This window comes from Aspergillus undulatus (assembly GCF_047715775.1).
Source record: "Aspergillus undulatus strain CBS 261.88 unplaced genomic scaffold BDV17scaffold_10, whole genome shotgun sequence".
Lineage (NCBI taxonomy): Eukaryota > Fungi > Ascomycota > Eurotiomycetes > Eurotiales > Aspergillaceae > Aspergillus > Aspergillus undulatus.
Genome location: NW_027396614.1, coordinates 64593 through 87660, shown reverse-complemented (window position 1 = coordinate 87660; position 23068 = coordinate 64593). Strand labels below are relative to the sequence as shown.

General features: G+C 51.3%; 7 protein-coding genes across 7 annotated transcripts; 2 read left to right on the top strand and 5 right to left on the bottom strand.

Annotated features, from left to right (window-relative positions):
- Positions 1–77: 77 nt before the first annotated feature.
- ags2 (alpha-1,3-glucan synthase Ags2) lies at positions 78–8017 on the bottom strand. Its single transcript, XM_073754326.1, has 6 exons — positions 7445–8017; positions 7211–7386; positions 1230–7154; positions 974–1179; positions 415–925; positions 78–353 (listed from the first exon to the last, which is right to left on the bottom strand). Exons 1-6 carry the CDS (start codon positions 7796–7798, stop codon positions 305–307), a joined length of 7221 nt encoding a protein of 2406 aa, XP_073618120.1. The 5' UTR covers positions 7799–8017; the 3' UTR covers positions 78–304.
- A 3540-nt stretch (positions 8018–11557) lies between these two features.
- On the bottom strand, positions 11558–14142 carry BDV17DRAFT_14192 (putative GTPase NOG1). The gene is made up of 5 exons (XM_073754313.1): positions 14050–14142; positions 13876–13984; positions 13713–13814; positions 11967–13660; positions 11558–11887 (listed from the first exon to the last, which is right to left on the bottom strand). Exons 1-5 carry the CDS (start codon positions 14068–14070, stop codon positions 11846–11848), a joined length of 1968 nt encoding a protein of 655 aa, XP_073618119.1. The 5' UTR covers positions 14071–14142; the 3' UTR covers positions 11558–11845.
- Positions 14143–14556: 414 nt separating this feature from the next.
- BDV17DRAFT_14066 (polyamine acetyltransferase) lies at positions 14557–15866 on the bottom strand. The gene is made up of 3 exons (XM_073754294.1): positions 15179–15866; positions 14667–15119; positions 14557–14613 (listed from the first exon to the last, which is right to left on the bottom strand). Exons 1-3 carry the CDS (start codon positions 15566–15568, stop codon positions 14590–14592), a joined length of 867 nt encoding a protein of 288 aa, XP_073618118.1. The 5' UTR covers positions 15569–15866; the 3' UTR covers positions 14557–14589.
- Positions 15867–16061: 195 nt separating this feature from the next.
- On the bottom strand, positions 16062–17400 carry BDV17DRAFT_280200 (D-mandelate dehydrogenase-like dehydrogenase; the record flags this gene model as incomplete). Its single annotated transcript, XM_073759841.1, has 6 exons — positions 16062–16188; positions 16260–16461; positions 16509–16587; positions 16635–16783; positions 16830–17149; positions 17294–17400. 6 exons carry the CDS (start codon positions 17398–17400, stop codon positions 16062–16064), a joined length of 984 nt encoding a protein of 327 aa, XP_073618117.1.
- Positions 17401–18185: 785 nt separating this feature from the next.
- arg2 (acetyl-CoA:L-glutamate N-acetyltransferase) lies at positions 18186–20277 on the top strand. Its single transcript, XM_073754293.1, has one exon. The coding sequence runs from the start codon at positions 18231–18233 to the stop codon at positions 20130–20132; it is 1902 nt and encodes a 633-aa protein (XP_073618116.1). The 5' UTR covers positions 18186–18230; the 3' UTR covers positions 20133–20277.
- Positions 20238–21803, top strand: BDV17DRAFT_256432 (sterol homeostasis protein ARV1). The gene is made up of 3 exons (XM_073757078.1): positions 20238–20552; positions 20596–20649; positions 20708–21803. The coding sequence occupies exons 1-3, from the start codon at positions 20364–20366 to the stop codon at positions 21761–21763; spliced, it is 1299 nt and encodes a 432-aa protein (XP_073618115.1). The 5' UTR covers positions 20238–20363; the 3' UTR covers positions 21764–21803.
- Positions 21804–21822: 19 nt separating this feature from the next.
- BDV17DRAFT_256430 (ATPase, V0 complex, subunit E1/e2) lies at positions 21823–22960 on the bottom strand. The gene is made up of 4 exons (XM_073757077.1): positions 22585–22960; positions 22415–22498; positions 22182–22234; positions 21823–22099 (listed from the first exon to the last, which is right to left on the bottom strand). Exons 1-4 carry the CDS (start codon positions 22593–22595, stop codon positions 22020–22022), a joined length of 228 nt encoding a protein of 75 aa, XP_073618114.1. The 5' UTR covers positions 22596–22960; the 3' UTR covers positions 21823–22019.
- Between the last annotated feature and the right edge of the window lie 108 nt (positions 22961–23068).

Here is a 23068-nt window from a genome sequence, read left to right as displayed (position 1 = left end):
TATGAGCGTCCACATCATTAACTTTTGACTCGTATCGCAGTCACACAGAGTCATTGTTTTCCCAGTAAGAATGGGGGAAAGAATATCGTCAAGAATAACAAGAATATGTGAAAATATGGGGTTAGATAGATAGGTAGATAGATGAGATATTGCAAGCGCATGGTAAATCTCCGAGACCGTTTCGGATCGATGCGCATAATGTACTACTAGGGACGATTGCTCCCCTTATGCCCTTGAGTGCGAGTTGTCTTCGTGTCGAGAGTATTTTCGTATATATGGGGTGGCAGGCAATGTTGAAATGTGCTTACGGCTTCGTAAGCTGCTCCTTCCGGAAGAACATGAGGAACCCAGCACTAAGAAAGACGATTAGTCCATGCACCACTTCAAACAAACCAAGTATAGTGGCAACCATACCAAATCAACAACTGGAAGAACAACGCAATCCAGAACCAAGCATTCGCCACAGCACTAGCCCCAGCCGTAACATCTGGCGAGATCGGACCCGGGCCAATATTATTCGGCGCGAAAGCCCTAGCGCAGATCGTGGCAATGGATCCCAAAACCTGAGACGCGAGCAAGGTAAAGCAGATATGCATACGCGTGAGAGTTTGGAGCAAGATCATTCCGAACCCGAGGCCCTGCAATGCATCGAGAATACCTAGCCACAGCCAGAGACTGCGGGAGGCTAGGGCGCCAGAGGTGTAGCTTCCGGCCCAGGGAAGGAACAGGCCCATTCCTGAGACACCCCACCATATCTGTGCCCAGCGGGGGGCACCGAGGCCGCAGGCGAATACGGGGAGGATCCAGCTGTGAGATCTGGATAGGCGGCCGAATATGAATAGGATGAGGACCCAGGCTATGCCGAAGAAGGCGACGACTAGGAGGCCGACGTGCCAGGCTTCGGCATGGACTGAGCTCCAGAGGACTGGGTTGTGTTAGTTGTGTTGAGGGTATTCGGGTCAGAGGCACTTACAGCTCCAGTTTCGTCCATAAGGCGCGCTGAGGAAGAAGTTTTGCAGGATGACAACTACAAAGTTCCACAGAATGATCTTGCGCCGGAGTACGCCCTTATAGAAAGACGGGACTTTTCCGGGCGTTTGGCGGTAGTAGTTTGGTAGACCGAAAAACACGAGCAGACCTAGGACCCAGAGAAAGACTGCAATCGGCATACAGACGGCACTGGAAGAGAGTTAGCATCAAGTAAAGCATCCAACATAAGGACAACGTACGTCATCCTCCACGTCTCTGTAATGTGTCCTTGGACATTTGGAATTCCCCTGGTGACTGCTTGCGAAATGGACGTTCCCCAGTACCAGAGACCGATAACGTAGGCTTGCTGAGTACCCTGGATGATACACGCACGCCATACCCATTCCTTGACAGGCGCACCGTTTTCATCTCCGAAATTGAGGGCAAAGAACAGAGAGCCACTGGCTGATGCTGCTGCGTACGTCCCGGCTCCAACGTTCTGAATCCAAGCTCGAGCAAAGCCATCACTCTCGTAATGCGCAACGCCAATAAGAACGAAGGAGAGACCATAAAAGAACCAAGGTAGAGACAGTACTACCACAGATCTGCAAAAGCGGAAGAGGAACCACCATACAATAGAGCTGACGAGATAAACTGTTGCGATTCCATAGAGTTTCTCAGGTCTCTGACCAACTTCTCCAGTGAGCAAAGTGATTTGATATGAGTTTGCTGCAATGATCTGTCCAAGTCCGAGTATGAAAGAGTAAATCGGCCAGTCGAAGATCCGAACTTGCATCCACTTTCTAAGTCCCCATGGTGGAACGTAATCATTTCCAAGACAGAACTCGTCCGGTCTCCTCGGGAGGTCGTCGTGACTCTCCCGCGATCCGACCTCATCATTCGAGACTAATGCCATAGGCGAGCCCTCGAATTTGGTGGAAGTGGGCCGGCTTCGGCCGAGTCGAGCGTCACGGAATCGGTCAAACCATTTCTTTTCACTCTTCTCAAGGTACTCCTCGATACAAAGGTGCGACACAGAGTTGGATCCGTTGAGCTTCTCCAACCGGGATTCGAAGACCCTATAGAACTCGCCAGTACTATCCGTAAACGTAGGGTCGACCTTCTGTAACTTGTAGTCTTTCTTCTCACCAACGATAGAATCAACAGATAGGACGGAGGCGTTGCTAAGACGATTTCCAGGTTCGTTTGAATAGGGTGGCGCTGCTTGGCCGGCGATCTCGTCACCGTCAAAAGTTGTTGAACTCGCTGGAGAGAGCATAGCCCGAGTTAAGATCGAGCTCTGGCTCGAGTGCCGCCGAGTGAAGAAGCCTTTGACTGAGCTGCCGGTCTGGTCCTGCTGCGTCGCCGCTTCCGCTCTCCGTGCCTCCTCAGCTTGCTCGGGGGTAAGCGTATACTCCTCTTCTCCATAGACACTTGGAATGAAATCGTCATCGCTGCTCTCTTCTGTCATTGACATGCTGGCATTCTCATCCGTCCCAGCTTGGCTGTTTCTCTTCAACCTACGGCGACCGCGACGCACCAAATGGCCAGGACCAGCCCTCACACCAAGAGATAAGCCTCGACCAGCTCCAGAACCGGGTTGATCTTCGCCGCCTGGGCTTGGATCTCTGCTGTAGATAATCGTGTTGCGTTGCTGCGGCCCATAAGCACTCAGACGGTTGATGTTCGAGTGACTTCCTGTTCGTGAATGAGCAAGGGGGGGTGTCTGCACTCCAGTTGGGGTAGCAGTTCCAGTCGACGCAACCTGAGGAGTCACCATGCCACTGGGAGTATTGCTTCCGGAAGGCGTATAAGGATGGCCGTTGGACTTGGACAATCCTTTAGTGTGGCATCGCATTGCTGTTGACTGCAAAATCTCAAGATCCTCAACCCACTGTGCCACGGGGAAACGTTGCTTCGCAGACCTTGCACGCATCTTCGCCCTCACTTGGGGCTTTGACTTCAATGCACTACCGATGGCCAACTTGAATTGATCAAGTAGGTGGGCAGTAGTCGTGGATTCAACATTGTACCACCAACCTGGCATCTGGCCCAGTCCACCGACGCGGGCGCCGATTCCGAGAGCTCCTTTGCGACCAAATTCAACGGCTACCAGTCCGAATGGTTCGTCGCGAGATGGGATCAAAGCGAATTCTGCTCCTGAAAATATGTACGGAGGAAGTGCCGTGAACTCAGGCTTAGAGAACACACGCCCAGGATAGAGCTTCATCATCCGGTCAAGCTTGAGAGCAGCGAACTTGCCATAAAGATCAATCACTGGACCAATACAGATCAATTGAACATTTGGGCGTGCCTCCAAAACAGCAGGCATGACATCGGCTATCAGATCAATACCCTTCTGCATCGACCATCGCCCGACGAAGACCAAGAGGTCAGCGTTTGGATTCTGTTCTAGTCCTGCAAATTCTTGCGCCTGTCGTCTGAGCTCCCCTCTGCTTGCCTCGTAGTTCGGGTCCACTTGGGTTTCGCTGTCCTTCGGAAGCTCCTTGTTCCATTCGGCGGTGTCGGAAGGATCGGGGTTGGGGAGATTCCCAACTTTCTTCAAGCCCCAAAAGATGGGGTAACGGGCATAGGAGCGTTTGCCATACTTTCTCGATACTCCCACGGCGCCGAATCCTTGTTGATGGACACGTAGATAGCTTGCACCGGCATGCAGCATATTGAAAACCTCACCAAATTGAACATAGCGCTTGGCGACATCGACATCGAGATTGAAGACAGAGCAAACCTCATCCTTCTCCTTCTGGGTACGCATTGGCCACAAGCCTTGGAACTCCGCATTGTGGAGTGAGAGGCAGACAGGAACAGTTTGGGGAAGAAGGTAGAGCGGAGCAATCGAACCGTGATAGTCATTGATATGATAAAGGTCGATAGGGAAGCGTTTAATAGTCTCGGCAATGCATTGGTTCCAGGCGGAGTAGTAGATTGCGCTGTCCAGGTCGTCCATGCGGGCGGGATAGGGTTCGGCTTTTGTTTGTTGACGGAAGACAGGAGCGTCGAGGAGAACATAAGTAATGTTGTTTAGCACATGATACTGAACCTTGACTTCATAAGTGTTCCCGAGAACAGTGACAAACATTGGCTCGCCCGGTTGGTCTTCAGGATAGTCCACGCCTCCAACGCATGGAACAACCCAGATCAGATCTTGATGCCCGAGGTTCTTGCCCATAAGTTGGGCCATCACTCCGAGACCGCCAATCTTGATTTTAATGCCCCAATCCTCAATATCGTACTCCATGGTGGCGATGAGGACACTTCGCCGGTGCGAGGCTCCGGGTCCGAATGCAGGTGTGCTTTGGAGGAATTTTGACTTGCCAGCAATGAGCGCCAGGGGGTTCAGTGACGGCTTTCCAGCGAATAGGAACGAGAATAATGACTTCTTTTCGCTTATCCCGACCTGGTTGAACTTGACTTGGTAGAACGATTGCATGAAGGCTCTTACACATAAGGCAGCTGTCAACAGTGGCACAAACCAAAGCAGAAAATAGACGACGATCTGGATGGTTCTCGACCCAGTCGGGTGGAAATTGATTCTCATGGTACCATCGTCCACCCAAAGGTCCCAAGATAGATAGCCGGATGGGGGCCTGTCGGTGACGTTGATCAAAAGGTCGCTCAGCGAGGAGGGTGGCATGCGGTCGAGAACCCCGTCAGAGTCAAGGTCACCAAACACAAAGCTTTGGTCGGGCTCTCCATCTGGGTTCATTCCCCAAACATTGAACTGTCCCTGGGCTGGGAATTCGGACCGGATCCTGAACTTCCAGTACCCATCGCTGTCCTGTTTGACTTCATTGTCCAAACCTGCGTCGTATCCGTACTGGTTGTAAGGTCCGTTGAAGAAAAGGTGAGGGAATCGTCTGGGGCGATCTGAGCCAAGGTCACCTTCTTGAACGTAGCTGCTGCTACCAGTCAACTTGCTCCAGTACTCGACGCGCACGTGCTTTCCGTGCCACTTCTGCTTGTCAGTTCCAGACCAAGGTAGTTCTTCGATAACCTCGTCGCCACCTTTGTAGTCCCTCCATTCAGAGAAGGAGCTTCCCCAGTTAGTTGAGTAACGGTACTTGTCTGCACCAGCTGCTTTGTGGCTGATATAGAGAGTACCATTGTCATGTTCGTGAAGCAGGTTCGTCGAATAATTGGCCGCAGTAAAAATCATCGGATTGTCTGCCTGACCAACGCGAATAAGGAAGTGGTCAACTGCTTCAGTGGAGCCTCCGTCTCTGCTGGTGGCATTGGTAACAGTCAGGCGATGAATTCCATTGTAAACATTGGTCAGTTTCGATGTCCAAACCCAGGTGCTGGGGAGCTGGGCAGTCCACTGCGTCTTACTTGGGTCCATTTCATTACACTCCACACTTCTGTTGTCGACGCGAGCATTTTTGCCGCTTTCTGTCGTAGAATTCAGTGTGATGGCCTTTGTGACAGAGTTACAATCCATTTGCGTAGAGAAATAGATACTCAGTTCAATGTCTTCTGCTTCGTCGGATCCAACTTTGGAGATGACGGGTCGGTCGTGTCTCGGGGTAATTCTGGTGATCATGGGCCCAGGCTTGACGAAGCGTTCCTTGGGAACGAAAGCCTTGAATTCGAACGGCTTTAGGGTCATGCTATCAAGACAGCCGTTGAACTCTTTGGATCCATTGAGCGCAAGTTTCTTGGGACTGTCCTTCAACTCGTACTCGTCATGTGGGTAGAACAGATTGACGACAGTCGTTCCCGTGGCAAATGGGGATATCAGCGCGGTATCATTGTCACGGCAGTTGAATTCGTAATCCACTGTCTTGTTGTCATTTTGGTATACCAACCAAACTGTCTGGTCGTTGTCGAGCTCTTGGATTTTGTAAACCGAATCTCTCAAGATAGACCACATCCCAATCTCCGTTGTAGTGCCGTTGGAGGCGGGGTAAAGCACATGACGAGTCTGGTTTGATAGTTTCTGAACAGAATATCCGTCGTTCAAAACCTGATAGTTTTGTCGCATTTGATACATATGCTTGATGATATTGCGGATGGGGTGTGACGGATCACGATGATCATAGGCCACAGTATCGTCATGACAGCCTTCTCGGCCCTTACTGATGGGCCAGTTATGATACTGATCCGCTGTCAATTGGAAGCATCCATGAGTCTTCCAGGCCGTGGCTGGCGACATCGCCTGACGGCCGTAGACATAGTTGTCGGCAGTGGCATCCAAAATGTAAAAACCTTGCTCTTCACCCCATAACAAGATCGGGATGCCTGGTAGGTGAAGGGTGGTAATAAACATCGCGAGAAGTTGTCGTTCGATACCTTGATCTATGGCAGGCCAACGGAAAACATCCTGGTTTGTTGCACCGAACATATGTCTTGGGTCAAATTTTCCGGTATTCGCGTTGACCATATCGTTGGTTAACACCATCAAATTCCAGGAGTCTGTCCAGTCAACCGGTACATCCCAACCGGCGGTGAGGTTACCGTCGAGACCGAGAAACCGAGTAAGAGATCGATAAGTCGAGTAGTGAAAGGCGGCACTGTCAAGGGCCTGTAATCCCTCACCACGAAGGAAGTATTTGGAATCGGACTCGTTGTTCATGGCCATCGAATCCATCGCAGAGTCTGGGTACTGATTGGGCTGCCTACCACGTCCAAGGTAGATTGAACCGAATGTATTTCCGCCAGTAATCTCACCAGGTAGGAAAAAATTGTCCTTGCCCACGTCACGAGCACATTCTCGATAGGCACTCGACATGTCTCCCAGAGCGTCCACAGTCGCTTGCGTGGCTTTGTCATATCGGAATCCATCAATATCAAGAGCCTTGATTATCATGCAATTATGTCGGATTAGCCTCTCTCGGACGCTGGGGATCCATTCACGAAGACGATCCTGAACCGACGCAAACTTGGCTAGTTGACGCTCCCAATCCGGGTACACTCCGAACGCTTCTCTGTCACCATATTGGTCGAAATCACTATCATAACAGCCTTGAAGCTTATCGCGAACCTCCTGGTTGACTGGGTAGCCAGTTTCGTTCCAAAATCGAGGGTACTTGCAAGTTTCATTGTATGTGTTACCAATATCGAAATCAGCATAACGGCGTTCACTTTTCCAGAGCACTTCGTGTTCCTTAACGGAAAATGGGGTGGTTTCATTCAAATACCCCTTGAATCCAATCAAGTCGCCCATCCTTAGACTCGAATCAGAACTTGCTATCCGAGATATGAAGGGTGCCGGTATACTCACGTTGCAATTGTGTTATCGAACAGTACGTACATCCCCCGCTTGTGAATTTCCGAAATTGCGTCTCTCCATGTCTGAATGGTACCAAAATGCTGATCCAGCAGCGTAGTGTCCAAAATCGAGTAGCCGTCTGAACCCCAGGGCTGATTCATGAGTATGGTTCCTGCGAGATAGATACCCTGAGAAGTATATGATTAGCATAGAAACAAATGACATAGTGGAGAAGCAGATTGAAACCTTAATCCCCATTCCCTGAAGATAGTCGAGCGTGTCCACTAAGCCTTGAGCATCGCCGCCATGTCTCATCTGGTTTGAATTCAGGTCATGTTCAAAGAGAGACCCGTTGATGTTGTCGTTGGTGGGGTCACCATTGACAAACCGGTCAAGGAACAATGTGTAGAAGGGAAATCTCCAATTCTCTGGCGAAGGTGTGTATTTGTGGTTCGGCCATTCTGGTGCGGTATAGTCTGCCGGCGACGCAGCATTCTTGTTCGCATTAAGGTTGTAGTCGACAAGGGACTCTTCGTAGGGCCAGCCTGCGGCAGTTGTTGCAAGTAATACGAGCAACGAGTTCGATGTCCGCCACTTCATGATTGTCGGTCACTAGACAAATGGTTCTTAGATAGCCAGCATGTGTTCCAGGAGTTGACGAGAATAGGCAAGCTAGGCAAGGCTAAGATGAGCAAGAGTCCAGCTCAAGAGCTTAGTTCTGGCAAGGCGTACAGACTCGCTCCCACGCAACGTCCTTCCTTCTGTCAATTGTCGGAGGCGAAGGGATGGGCAATTGAAGAGAAAGAGTAAGGTAGAAAGCTCCGAAGCAAATATGTAGCAGCAGCAGTGAGGGAATAAAAGAGAAAGGAAAGGAAAGGCAAAAAAAAAAAAGCTATATGCCCGAATATACCTCCGAAAAGGTGCAGAATGATATGCAGTCTATAGGCCAAGAGACAGCATTATTAGCTGCGGTCTATTCATAGGAAGGAGGGTCAGCGAGGGATTCATACTGTCTTGAAGGAGAAAAAGAAACGAAGATCTTCTCCAAACCGTCAGTACTACAACAGATACCGACGGCTTAGTACCCAGGTGGGCGGCAGAATGGAGAGTCAACTGTATGTCCAGCTGTGGAAACTGTAGTCCCTTTCGTGGACGACCAGCCACTGACCCATCCATGGTGACTCGTGTACCCTCGGCCAGCCGAAAGGAGAGAGAGAAAAGACTAGTTGAGCCATGGCGTCAAATGCAGGAAGGGAGAGCCGTCGTAGGGACACGAAGCGATGTCGTCTCAAGGTTGGATGCATGCAAGTCAGTTGAAGCGGCAGAGGAGATCGAAGCGGAAGATCATTCAGCTTGTGTTGTTACGTACCGGCCGATACTGGTAATACCAGAACCACAGCATCAGACAACTTCTACAACTGCTACAGTGCGAGGCTTTCGATCTTAGGTTGCCCTCCAGGCATAGCAATGACCAGCAAACCTAGTAATATTCATCCTGGAGCTCATACAAAACAGAGGCAGTCGGGATGTCAACATTGCGGCTTATCAAAGCTGGCTCCATTCTCAATGGCAGGGCAGCGCTCCAGGTACTAGTCATCATGGTTGAATTGTCACTATTACTTTCTAATCTTACGACTGGGCATGGTTAGGCTAATACAATAGATCATAATACTCTCACGAACTACCTCCGGTGAAAAAGTCTGGCGGCAGGAGTATACTGCAGGACGCTCTGTCAGCGTTCCATGTAGCAGGTACCAGAAGAGGCAGCTGAGCATCTTACTGGCCTAGTCCTATTTTAATAATAGATACCAGTCACTCTTAGCCGCCCATGCCTCAATACCTGACATCTGGCGCATGTTCAAAGGTAAGATAAGGTAGAGCTGTTCTCAATATAAATCGGCTGCCGAGCCCTGTATCGTCCTGAAATACACCGTGATACTACTACAAACCAGCGCCAAGAGATTGTATAACCCTAAGGTTGCCCCCTTGCTGACAGGCCCAGAGGAATACTACCAGTAGTATGAGGAGTACGACAGGGCACTTACGACTTGATATCTCATATCGCGCTTTCAATGGCGCTTTTTTCGGCAGCTGAGAGCAGAAGCTCTTCGCCTTTACTAGGCATGCACATGCAAGGAGACTCAGCGAACAAGCTCGAAGTCTTTAGACTGTCCTGCTAGTACTCCGGATGGTCTGACGTTAGCAGATCTCTACTACTAGATAGCTAGCACCTACTTGGAGTGTTGGGCTCATATCCGGCTAATTCAGCACAGGGGATTCTGAGGATGACTATATGGTTTGTCGTTGAGGTCACTTTACGCCGAGAGTAATCCCGTCTTCATGAACAAAGACGTCTCTATGAGGCATACCGAAGCAACTGGCTGAGCCTTTCTGTAGCTATGGATTCTGTTCATCCAAAAACTGTATATAAGCGCATATGCAATGCATGCTAAGCCGGCGTTCGTTGAGAGAGTTGTCTGTAAATTACAGTGTATCAGGATTGCATATCGATAGCGCCGGATTAGCGCAGATCGGCTCCCCACCTGTCAGTCCTCTCCAGTGGTTATTCCTTCCTCCTTCTTCCTTCCCTACGCATCCCTCCACAAGATTGCTGCTAGGACCTCAAACTCTGAAGTATCAAGGGGTTCCTAAGCAGGTTGCTCTCATGACGCCATTATATTTGCCATTGAACTACCTGGTTGTAGGAAAAGAGAAACTGAACGACATGCCCGGTCCTCCAAGCCCGTCTCCTTGGCCATCGCGCGGCCGAACGGGCTGACCGCTGATGCCCGAATGTATGTGATGGCGCACGTCAGATACCCAGAGCTACAATCAATCAGACTTGACAAGAATTAGCGGTCGAGGAACCCACTCTCAGCAAGAGAGCTTACACAATGCGCAGCTTTCTATATGCCACCAATCCATGCGTCCAACGAGTTCAGCCAAGACCAATATCATACTGCAGTCTTCATCATTTGAAAGAGGAAGAAAAGGCTCACCATCCCGCCATCTCTGCATGCTCTCTTCAGTGTGGATAATGCACGGCTGCTTTCTTCAATCTCGGCTCTCGAAGAACTGCGTCGACTCTGATGCGGCTGACGCCGCCTGTCCTGCCTCAGTACGGTGCAGACGCAGACAATAGTGTTCTCTACTGCAGGTATATCAAACCTTATCCAAGATATGAGATGGCTGACTGAGCCTATACCCGCTTTTCAGCCTTCCGAGAACCACTAGCTTACCCATCGTGCAGGCGCCGGTACACCCTCTCTCTATACACATGGCAGGATTGTATTTACAGGACACATCAGACGCGTGAAGATTGCGGATACTGCAAATATGACTGGCTGCACTCTGGCGCACCACCAACCCATATCACATTCTGCAACTCACTGCGGAAAGCCAGTCTTACAAGACAGCGCCGAGCGTCTGCGAACTCTTAGCTGCCTCGACTTTCTAATACAACCAGAGACCTAGCCAGGGAAATCACTCCGTACGCAGTCTTCAGCATGTTGTGTCTCGGTTCAGCAAGTCACCGTGGCTACATATGATCGTCGATATGTCCTGTTGGTTCCCAGATTCATTGCGTGTCATATCACTATATTACGAAAGCAGATCTTTCGGTGACTTTCTTCTCTTATACCACCATGGAAACCTCCCGATGCGAGCTCACCGGTTTTCCAAAGCCATGGCCACAGTGGCTTCCGCCCCAAGAACTGCATCTACATGCCACGCCATACATGCGAGGCATATCAGAACAGAGATTACCGGCTCTATTGAGAGCAGATGCGTCTCCGTTCTTCCATCCTCTAGGCATGCTGATTGCTGAGAATTAAGCAAACAACAAAATTTCTCACAACATGCGTCATTCTGATATCAGCTATTCTCCACCGCGCCGCAATCTTGTTTTATTTCTAAACACAATACCAGCCGGGCGAATGCCCTCCGAAAAGGCTGCCAGGTTACGTCGCGGTGGGCGCCGACGTTTGCCACGCCAGTTCCTGGGAGAAGTCTATTTTGAGCCGAATACTAGATTGGGCTGAAACTGCAATTGCCGCTCTGATCGTAGATATCGAAGATGTCCGTAGCTCGTGCATGTCACATTATGTTAATTATTATCCATAAAGGCAAGGACGTCAATCTTGAGTCTTGAATATAGCCATAAACCCAAGCAATGGACACTGTGGCAAGCTGGGTCCGCGGTGTGCCTCATTGAAGGTGCGCGAAGTGCATGCGCTTTTCCAGCCAGCTCCGTTGAGGAAAGCCAACTTCATCATAAAACGGAGCGCAATCTAACATGTGCTCGACATGGAACACACCAGCTCAATACAAGAGTTCTAACTGAATGCCATCAGATATAAATTGAATGGATTCGTTGCGGTGAACATGGGAGCGAGTAACCCAACTCTACTCTATCCAAGTACCTAATGTATGTATTTATGAGACGCGCAACAAGATATCGTAGACGCAATAAAAGACAAATTGAATTTCACAAGCCTCCCCAACGCCATGTATTTTTAGACACCATGATCATAACGAGTATGTAGAGTAACGACTGTACTACGGAGATGAAGGTATTAGGAGATAACGTAGCATCGGTATCGTAGCAGCAAGCAGGATAAGAAGTGAATGGGCGGCAAATCGGATGATTTAACGACGCTGCGTCTTGCCCATGCCACGTTTGCCGGCGACCTGTGAAGGGTGAGTTAGTGGGTTGCTCATTACAATTATACTTGTGGTAGAGGAAGATATGAAGGTAGAATGCACATACCAAGTACTTCTGAAGAGAAACGGTCTGGTGACGATCGGCCTCTCCCTGTCTGGCCATACGGTTCATCTTCTTCTGACCCAGTTTGGCAAGGCGCTCGGCCTTGGAGCGCGCCGTCTCGTCGACAACGCCATCCTGGAGACGGTTCGTAGCAGCCTGGCTGCGAGCGCGGCCCTTGGCACGAGCAATAGCCTGGCGGGGGTCGTTCATGTCGACGTCCATTGCGTCAGCGTCTTCGTCGCCGCGAGTCAACGGGCGACCACGGTGCTGGCTCTGAGAACGGACGCGAGAAACAGCTGCGTCGGCGTCGTAGCCAGCTGCGTCCAGGCCTTGCTCCATCTGGGAGAGCTTCTTTGCCTTTGCGGAGCGGGGGATGGCGGCGCGGTTCTTGAGGGATTTGCGGAGGCGGGCCTCGTTCTTCATGAGCGCGCGCTTCTCGCGGATCAGGTCGGCCTTCATGCGGGTGTCTGCGTCTTCGGCGTCTTCGACGCTCTCGTCGGATTCGTAGTAGCCGTCGTTCTCAAGCTTCTCTTCCTCTTCTTCCAGAGCGGCAAGCTTGGCTTCGATGTCGGGGTCCACGTAGTCGTAGATGTTCTTGCCGTTCCATACCTCGGGGATCTTGTCGTGCTTCCAGTCGTCGTTGGCGAGGGTGTATGTCTTCTTGAGATCGATGTTGTAAACACCAGCACCGCCGTTCTCCTCTTCGATGTCCCGCTCCAGCTTCTTCCTGTCGGGGTCGTTCTTGTCGTACTTCTTGAGGTTCTTGACGGCGTCGGGAATGAACGTCTCGAGCTGTGCACCGCCCATGGGCTGTGCGACGTGGATACGAGCGAGGACGTCGCCGAGTCTGCCGCTGGGGGTGCCGGCGTTGTTGGATCCAGACTTGAGTTTCTGTGCCACTCTCTCAGCGAGCAGCTTGTCGCAGGCAGCATTCTTCACGTTAGTCACACCCTCGGTGGTGGTGCAAGACAGCTGCAGGAGCTCAACATCTCCTGTCTTGAGCATACCCTGCATCTCCTCTTGAAGCTCAGGCTCGAGATCTTCCGGTCGCCGGACATCAATCTTGTTAACAACGATGAAAACGATCTTGTTCGCAAACAAAGGTCGGATGCTGTGGAAGAGCTTGATCTGGTCGGAGACAGAGTAGCCGCACTGCTCGGAGAGATCCATGAAGTACATCACGGCGGACCGCAGATGTGCAATGGCGGTAATGGACTGCATTTCAATGGTGTTCATCTCCTCCAGGGGGTGGTCGAGAATACCGGGGGTATCGATAGCTTGGAATCGGAGGTACTTGTAGTCAAAGTGCCCGACAAACAAGCTCTTCGTTGTGAAGGCGTAAGGCTGAACATCGACATCCGCACGGGTGATACTGCGCAAGAAGCTGGATTTTCCGACATTGGGGTAACCGCAAATCAGAAGTGTTCGAGTGTTGGGGTCGATCGAGGGAAGACGACCAAGATGCTGTCGGACTTGTTCGAGGTAAACGAGAGGGTCTTTGAGACGCCGGCAAATGGTGGCCATGCGACCGAGAGCGGCACGCTTCAGCTGCTTGCATTGGAAGAGAGACTGAGCATATTTGATAAGACGAACGTAGTCACGAGAGACGGTTTCGATCAAATGCTTCGCGGTCGAGACTTGGCCGAGGGCGATTCTGAAATGGTCGGCATCGTAGAGTGTGTTCATCAAATCCTTGTCTGGACGTTGTCAGACTGGCTCAAATCAGGTATGAAATGCACGAAAACTCACGGAAAGGGTGAATGTCCTGCAGTCTAGGAAATCCATCGAGGATCGCCTGAAACTTTTCGCCGAAGGTTTCCTGAGTGTACTTGACTTTACGAGTGTAGAAGCCTAAGAGATTTTCGGATTAGCCAATCAACGTCCACTACGGAAAGCCACGATATTCCCATACCTCGAATACGGCTGATCTTAAAGCCTGCACGGATCTGAGTAGGCAACTGGCGCTGCGTACGGCTGAGGACGATATCCAGGAATTCCTGGTTGGTGGGCACCGGGGGGATCTGTCAAGCGGTGAAAACATCAGTATGGGTGTTTCAAGCTGCGGCGATGAAGGTAGGATTCCTACATCTTTCCACGTAGTCTTCATGATGGGCACCCGATAGAGAGTCAGTGGATAAAAAGAAAAGACTCTTATAAGGTAACCCGACTTGCGATGAGCCGAATAGAGTCCAGTCGAGATCGATAAAAAATTATGGGAGGCGGTGGAGGCAGAATTTTTGGCGGGCGGTGAGCAAATGTGGGGTTTCTGCAGTCTCTAACCGAGCATAAGATTGTGTACAATTCAGGTACGATTTTGTGCATTTACAAGCCTACTAGTTATGTAGGTTGCTAGAATACATTGACTGCCGTATCTATGATAAACACTGAACCTGCCCTGACCAAACCAATCCGGTCATCATACCATAGCAGATCGTATCATCGTAGCCCCAGAAACTCCATTGCTTTTGAAGCTGACCACGCTGACCAAACAATCCATGAACATGCACCGATGAGTGAAGGAATACATAACAAAAAGGCGAATGAAGAAACAGAATGCTAGTCAAAAGCGAATGAGGAAAATGCTCGTAGCGGAAGCGAAGGTGAGAGTATTGTCTCAGAGACCAGCTCACTCGGCGTTAAACTCCAGCGCCTACACACAGTTAGCAAGGAGTCCAAACAGCTCCAAGCAAACGAGAAACCTACCATATCTGTCCAACCACCACCACCAAACTGGCACTGACTTTTCCCGCGGTTCTCGAAACCAAAAGACTCATAGAACGGAATGAGGTGATCGTGGACAATGATCACAAGGCGATCAGCGATAGATGCCTCTCGGATCCTCTGGATGTACGACTTCATCAATGTACTGGCAACGTGCTTCCCCTGGTGTTCGGGCAGGACCGCAAGAGAATGAATCGCGATCGAGCTGCCGTACTCATCGTGACCAACGACCTCCCCATCGACCACTGTCGAGCGCTGTGTCTTCCAATCCGCAGGCAGCTGCATAGTCTTATCCGTCACATGGGTTGTAGACGTGCGAGTGGCAACAATGTGTCCGACAAGGGTAGGGCGAGGTTTCGGCTGGTCCTCGCCAAGGATTGGGAGGGTGAAGAGACCGAGACAGAGTTCAGGACATCTTCCAAGACGGTAGAGGAACTAAGTAGCGCATGTCAGTATGCGTGCTATAATTGCAACTGCGAACAAGGGATGCATACCTTCTCTCGGGTACAGCGCTCGTTCTCAGGAAACGCCTCTTCCACGGCCACACAGTCGTCCACGTTCGACTCTGTCAGCACCTGTACGAAGGGATGCAGGTCGTCCAGCTTCGAGGGTTGGTGCACGGGCGGGCGGCGGAACCAGTAGGGGTATTCGTTCAGGTCGTCATGGTCAACCGCGACATAGTCATCGTCGACCTCCTCCTCATCTTCGTCTTCGTCTGTTTCTTCCAACGGCAGTCCGTTCGCCATAATCGCGTCTGAGTGGTCATATCCGTCCGAGCGCGAGAGATCGTTACCGGTGATCGGCAAGGAGAATCCGTCTCCGTTGGATAAGGGTTTCAGCCCGTTGATGGGGTGGTCTGCGTACCGATGTGACTGGTCCGACATGGCTTGGAAATGCAGGGATGGTGGAGGCGTCGACTAAACTGATTTGTCGTATATATAGAACGGCGGTGTTTTTGAGCGAACGAGAGTGCAATATGAAAGCAAAGATGGTCTGGAAGGAGCGATTGTGCGGACGGTAGGTAAATCCGATCGAAAAAATGCGTCGGGACCAGAGTCGGTGGTGGGCTGGTGGCCACCGGTGGGTCGGGAATAATGCAGGCGATAAGGCTTGCAATCAGAAGAGATTTAATCGAGAGCCGAGAACTCTTAGCCAGATCCTGCAGCTGCAAAAAGATCAGATCCTGGTCGATGACATGAAGAAGCCAGCAGTCATTGTCTGTCTTACTCACCATCAGTCGCCCGCGCAGTATTGAGTTTGAAGAGTTTTCATCGAGAACTGCGGGGCACGAGATTGCGGTTGATGTCTGGACCTGGTGCCTATCTGGATCTCCCCCCACTCTCAGTGCTTATCTCAATCGTCCCTCGTGACTCTACACTATACATCGAACGGGGTCAAGAGTTCTCCTTTGTCCAACGCGCTCTCCAAATTCCTGATCGCCAGCAGTTTCATCTCCCGCTTTGTCCCTACGGTCGTCGTACCGAGGTGCGGCAGAAGCATCACCCTTTGTTGTTGTCGAGCTCAGGATGGATGTTTGGCTCATTCTCATGGACGTCGAGTCCAGCAGAGCTCAACTTGCCCGTCTGGAGACCCTTCACTAACGCCTCTTCGTCTAGTAGCGGACCGCGTGCAGTATTTATGGTTACTGCGCCTTCTTTCATCTTCTCGATCTCTGGGCTGGAGATGAGATGCTGCGTCGCAGCTGTTAATGGCAAACTCAAGCTGACTATATCGAACTGCTCTAAGAGTTCGTCCATAGTCACATATCTCACATCCCCTTCAATGGTTAGACAGCACTCGAACATGTTGGACAGCTAAACTTACCCTCCTTGTTCGCTGGAAGCCTCGAGCGATCATAATATATGATCTTCATACCAAAAGCTCCTGCGCGCCGAGCAAATGCCTATTGCGGGTCAGCTTGACACTCGAGTATTCAAAGAGCACGCGTACCTGTCCGACACTTCCCATCCTGAGAATTTCAGGAACCTTACCTTCAGGGACGCGGCCGATTGGGGTACTGCCTTTCCATTCGTTGTTTCGTACTGCTTCGTGAATCATTGTGTTCCGCAGTGTTCCCAAGATCAGGAACATGGCCACGTCTGCGGTCGCATTTGCAACTACCCGTGGTGTATTCGAAATACGTACCCCGCACGGCGCAAGCCTGGACATCAACGTTGTCGTACCCAGCCCCATTGTGTCCGATATATCTCAGCGTGCTCGGGAGTAGCGAGATCAGGGATTGATTGAAGTTTCCTGTCTCAGCAATCGAGTTCGTCCTATAGAGACCCACGACCCCGTCGAATGTGCCGGACTGGCATTTCTTGATGAATTGCTGCCTGTTTCCTTGGGACTGTAGAAGGTTGTACTTCGACTCGAGCACATTCCACTCTGGCTGGCAGTGCTGAAGCCGGTCGATGAGAAGTCCTGGTTCGGAAGACGTGTGTGCCGATGCTTCTACGGATGATCTGGGGTAATACGGCAACAGTTGTTTAGATCGGCGGTATACGGACGAAATAGCCAACGGCTGTGCAACTCCAAGTAGATGTTATGAGATAGCCTTCCTGTGGTTGACAGGGGTATTTAGTACAATGGGCAGAGTCGGTCTTCACACTGAGCTTGATAAAAGTTTAGACGGAAGAATAAAGCTGCAACGGTCACGGCCGATACTCATAAATGTTATTGATTTCAGAACACCGCCGCCGTCAAGGTGGGACATAGTTCAGCCTGATCATTCTGGTTCTCTGGGCCTTTGCAAATGCAACCACACTCGGCGAGCTTGTGATGTATAAATTGAACCCCTCTCCGACATGAGCCAAGGCCATTCGTCCAACGGTGAAGCGATTCCTTCGGCAACCCCTTCTCCAACCCCTCTCAGTTATTTCCATATAAAGTGACCTTTGACGAATCAATTCAAAATTGATGAGTCCCTCAGGTCTAGATATTTGGATTGGAAATGCCTCACGATTAAGAGCAACGATGAGCGTGATCGGCCTCGGGACTACTGGGCGCAGCCGAGAGCGGAGCGCATCATAATTGACTCACGGTTTTTCCCTCGCGATATCGACCCATTTTATTTTCATCTCCTCCGACCGCCATCTGCTCCCCAGTCCCACAATGTTCTCTGTCATTCCGGTTCCTTGAGGTGCCTTATAGTCTGCTTGTTCCTGTACCTGCTATGGGATACCGGCAACCCCAGAACTAAACCATGAGCTCGAGGGCGCTCGCTTGGCCGCGGGCTGCGCAGTCCCCTCTCAAGGTACGAACAGCTCCAACCTTTTCGAAGGACCATTCCTAATTTGTGTTTTCTCTATTTAGCTGCATTCAACTGTTGTAAGTAGCGGTGATGAATCTATCCCGACTCCTCGCCGGTGCTTCTCTTCGTCATGCGATCGCAGAGTCAACCAGAGTGCCGACTTCTCCACCAGCAAGAGCTATGACCGCCTCGGTCGTCGTGCGAAGGAGAAGCTTCTTGATCGGGTATGTTACTCAGCTCTATAATTGCTTTTTGAGCATACTATAACATAAATCCTGTTTTAGGACTTCTTTATGAGCTTGCTTAACTCGGCGTCCACCAAACGAGAAGCGAAATCGTATCTTGCGCGCCTTAAAGCCCAACAGCCGACGAAGCCCCACAAGAAACCGCCGAGCAGACCGGCGGAGCAGAACGTCGCCGAATCACTGCCTTCCGGAGTCAACTTGGGGTCTTTCTACGGCGCATCAAGATCAGTGTATCAAAGCCCCGTCTTCAGACATGACTCGACCCCGACACCGGCGCAGGATGATATACCAGAGCGACTTCATCTGGCTTTGGTCAAGATCAAAACGCCGCAGCTCCTGGATGATTATACTTTAAATGGGGTCGCCAGGACCCTCTCACAAATCAATCGGCTGGGCATGGCCTGTTGTGTGGTGGTCGATCCGGGCTCGGATGGGGATACCAATACGCTGCGGAAAATAGCTGCGGAGCAGGTCAGCCGCATTGCGACGGCCGTTGACGCCCAGCCGGACTCGAAATCCTCTCATCTAGACTCAGTTTTATCATTCTCGGCGAAGAATCCGCACATACCCACAGTTTCGTCTCGAAAGCAGCTTCTGGGGCCCTTGCGGGATGGTCATATCCTAATTGTCGGACCAATCGCCTATACGGAAGATGTGCCTAAGGCTGTGATAGTTCCGGCCAATGATACCGTTATTGCTCTGACGAAGGAGCTCGCAGGTCTGACTTTGACCCCGGATCCTGACGAGGATCCCATGATTACAGCTCGGAAGATTGGTGATTTACAAAAGGAAGTATCTCTGGATCGAGTCATCCTGTTAGACCCTCTGGGCGGTATTCCAGCTTTTAGAGGGCCCCAGACGTCCCATGCTTTCATCAACATGGACCAAGAATTCGACAACATCGAGCGCGAGCTACTTCAGGTCTGCGACCCGGTGACCCGAGCCCAGGGCGCGAACATGGTTTCTGATTTTATAATGGAAAGCAATCCGTTCTCCAAATTCGCCAGCTCCGAGCTTGCCTCCACCCCGTCAAAACAAGCCGTCATGACTGTCAATGTTGGCGAAAGCACCATTCACGGCCACTTGGATAATCTACGGCTATCGCAGCAAGCGTTGGCAATGCTTCCGTCTGCGTCTTCCGGAATCATAACTTCACCTGTCGAAGTTGCCAACTCCGCGCGTTCACCCGAAGCGACTCAATCGGAATTGTCAGTCGGTACCCGACGGCAACGAAATCCTCTAATCCATAACCTCCTCACGGACAAGCCACTACTTTCATCCTCGTTACCTTTGAGCCGACGGGCGCGCGGCTCGCTTCATCTCCCTGCGCCTCCTACCACGTTTGTGAAGCGAGGCATGCCCGTCAGTCTCATCCCGGATCCGCGCGTCCAGGTATGGACGGCCCAGACGCGCCCGAACATGACCCTTGAGGATCCCACAGTGGATCTCCCCCGACTTGTACATCTGATTGAAGACTCGTTCAACCGCAAGCTCGACGTCAAGGACTACCTCAACCGAGTGAATGGCCGCCTGGCCGGTTTGATCATTGCCGGAGAGTATGAAGGTGGTGCTATATTGACATGGGAGCTACCTCCAGGCGTGGAAGATGACGGAAGCGAGGGTAGCAAGGCCAGAATGGTGCCGTACCTTGACAAGTTCGCGGTCCTCAAACGGAGCCAGGGCGCAGGTGGCGTCGCGGACATTGTGTTCAATGCCATGGTCCGGACATGCTTCCCTAACGGGGTATGCTGGCGCAGCCGAAAAGACAACCCTGTGAACAAATGGTACTTTGAGCGTTCGCTCGGAACATGGAAGCTCGCCGATACCAACTGGACCATGTTCTGGACGACTCCTGACCTGCCCGATCAGCCGCAGATGTTCCGTGACTATGAGGCTGTTTGTCGAAGCATCCAGCCCAGTTGGGCGGACAACACTGGGGTAATTGACTGATCTATGCATATAAACACTTTATATTCGTTGCACATAGAGATAGACTAGAGAATATACAGAATCTATAACACTGGTCAAGTTATTTTGGCTACTGTGACTCCTTTTATCGGACTCACCGCCCTCGGTCTTATCGTCATCTATCAACAGCCAGGAGCCACATTCTCTCCTTTACATGCAATGCAGCATACCAATCTATTGACTTGAATTGCTCATCATGGGCGTCCACTGACGATGCCGATCTGCATTGAGTGCTCGTACCCCGTCTCTCATCTGTACAGCGCGTATAGTCGCGCCGATGATCGATCTCTGGGGAAAGGCGTGCGCTTGACGCAATGTCCGCGTTGCAAGCGATTCGCCGACAAATACGTCGAATATGATTTTGTGGTTATATTTATTGACCTCGTCCTGATCAAGCCGCAGGTGCGTTGCTCATGCCGTCTTTGGACCTCCGCTGACTTTTAAGGTGTACCGTCATCTCCTCTCCAACAGGCTCGAAAGCGACGAGCACAAGTTCGATGTACCATGCCCTTCCGGCTCGTTAGAACTGTTCAATTGACTAACAACCATTGCTAAAGCCGTCAATAAAGCGCCTTGGAGTTTTACTCCTCCTATTCGATGTCTATCTTACCTGGGCGCGCATTGAAAAGTCGCCGTCGATCGAGACCACCTTCCTCTTGCGCGCTCCGATCATCGTGCAATACCTCTTCTTCCTAACCTTGAATGCCCTCGCGACTCTGGCCCATCACCTCACAATCCGCCTTCTCGCATCGATATTCGCGCCCTCGCCCAAGAAACAATCCAGCAACACTCCAAATGCCCCTCCATCCGAACCCTCTGTCCTCTCGGACCCTACTACACCAATCCTACCCTCTTTCCCTCAAACACAACAACAAAATACCGCAGCTTCATCTTCTCAAAGCCCACCCAAAGCCACGCCGCAATATGCGTCGCAGGAATTACCGGGGCTCGAAAACCAACGTCCAAATGCCGGCCAGCCTTCTAGCCCGCGCGAGCCTTTCTCCACGTTACCCCCGCCGCTCCGACGCGCATCTACGGCTCCTATCCAAACTCTCCAGACGATTTCCCCACCGTCTCATCCCAGCCCGACAGCAATCAGCACTGCTCTTTTTGTAAGCAGCTGCGCGAAGCTCTTCCCGATCCTTCTCGTCATCTGGGGCCCGGACGGAAACCGCAGCTCCGCAGCTTCTAGCTCTAGTCCCAGCTCAGGCTCGGTCTCGGGGAGCTCCGCAACTGCACAGAATCTTGCGCAACGCGCTCTGAGCGGTATAACTCCTGCCGGGGCGACTTCCAGCTCCAGCTCCAGCTCGGATTCGACGACCCCAGGCTCAGAATCTGGATCGTCATCCGTCTCCGCTTCGGTGCTAGAAGGTCTAGTCCGCCTCATGCCCGCAGCTGTACCGAACAGTTACATAGCGAACTTTGTCGATCTCGTGAGCTCGCTTTTTACGCTTGCCGCGGCGGATACGCACCTCGTGCTGCTGAGCAATATCGAGGCTCTCTATATCCTGCTCGGCTGTGGGTACTTGCGTGCCGTGGCGCTGGCGGTGGCGGGGCTGATGGCTAGGTGGACTGTACAGAGGCTTATCTTAGGGGCTGTCGGTGTTGGATAACCGGTCTTCCCTTCGCTGGTGACCAAGCTGACTGGTTAAGAAACCATACATTCATTCAATGAAATGCCAATGGATATAGATTAATCAAAGGAAATAACTATACATAACATAATATCGTCCTGCACTAGGAGATGCAGGTACTGTTCATGCCATAGGCACATAGAACCGACCCTGAGCGAACCCCTTCAGAAACCCATTTACCCCCAAACAAGGCGGCATCTAGTCTTCCCCAAAGACCACCCAAAAACTTCCAAACCTACTCCGGCACCCGACCAGGCCGAATATCAGCCCGCTTCGGCGCAATAAGAGGGTGCCACTGTGCCAGGAACGTAATCGCTATTTCATGCATCATTAGTACACACAACCTTCTCTCCTGACAGAGACTTGAAAGGGGAAGGGTTAGAAAAAGAATACATACCCCACATCAAATAACAACTCGCAAGCGACAGGATGAGCGTGCTTCGCCAGAGCCTGTAGAGATCGAACAGCCAACGTCAGCTTAGTGTTGCTTTCATGAATCCAATTCACAATTCACGCAGCACCAGGGCGGTTTCGGTTTCAGGTTCGACGAGACGAGACGAGAAAATAGCGTCGAAAAACCAAGAACAAAAAATCAAGGCGTTAAGTGCAGGAAGAAGAAGAGAAACATACGTCTGGTTATCCCCCTTCGGACTAAACACCCAAGCCGCGACAGCGGCGGCCACGACGATGATGAGGCCGATTATGAGGCTCCAGCTGTATATACACCCTGTTAGCCCTCTGTAATCCTTCCTTGAGTCCTGAATCCCAGGCTTGTATTGTGTTGTATGCTCTATGCGTACCCGTTTGCCATGGTATGTTTCGTTTGCTGAAGCTAAGGAGATTGAGAGGTAGACGGAGGACGCTGATGCGAAATGGAGAGAGAGACTGGGCCAGCCGAGCCTTCAGAGCAAATCGATTTCCGTCTCTGGAGAATATTGGGTGTTGGATGGAGGACTAGACTATAGTTGTGACTGGAGTTGTTGGAGCGGAGGTGTCAACGGCTGAGGAATCGGATTCGTTCGCCGAAGTGACTGTGCGCGCCGGGATCAATATCGAGTCAGGAAATGGGTGCGACGCGGCGTTCGATATATTGATGAGGAGTCGCGATCGTGAGAGAGTAGTTCGTGGGTTGAGTTTTCAATGACGAGACTTGAAGCTGATGGGAGCTTCCCCGATAACTGCCACGCCCACGCCAGATCATGATGGGGCTCCCGCTGTGGCTGGTGCTTGTGGCTGTGCTCTAGCAGAAGTATACCGAGAGCTACTTGTACGTATGCATGCTTT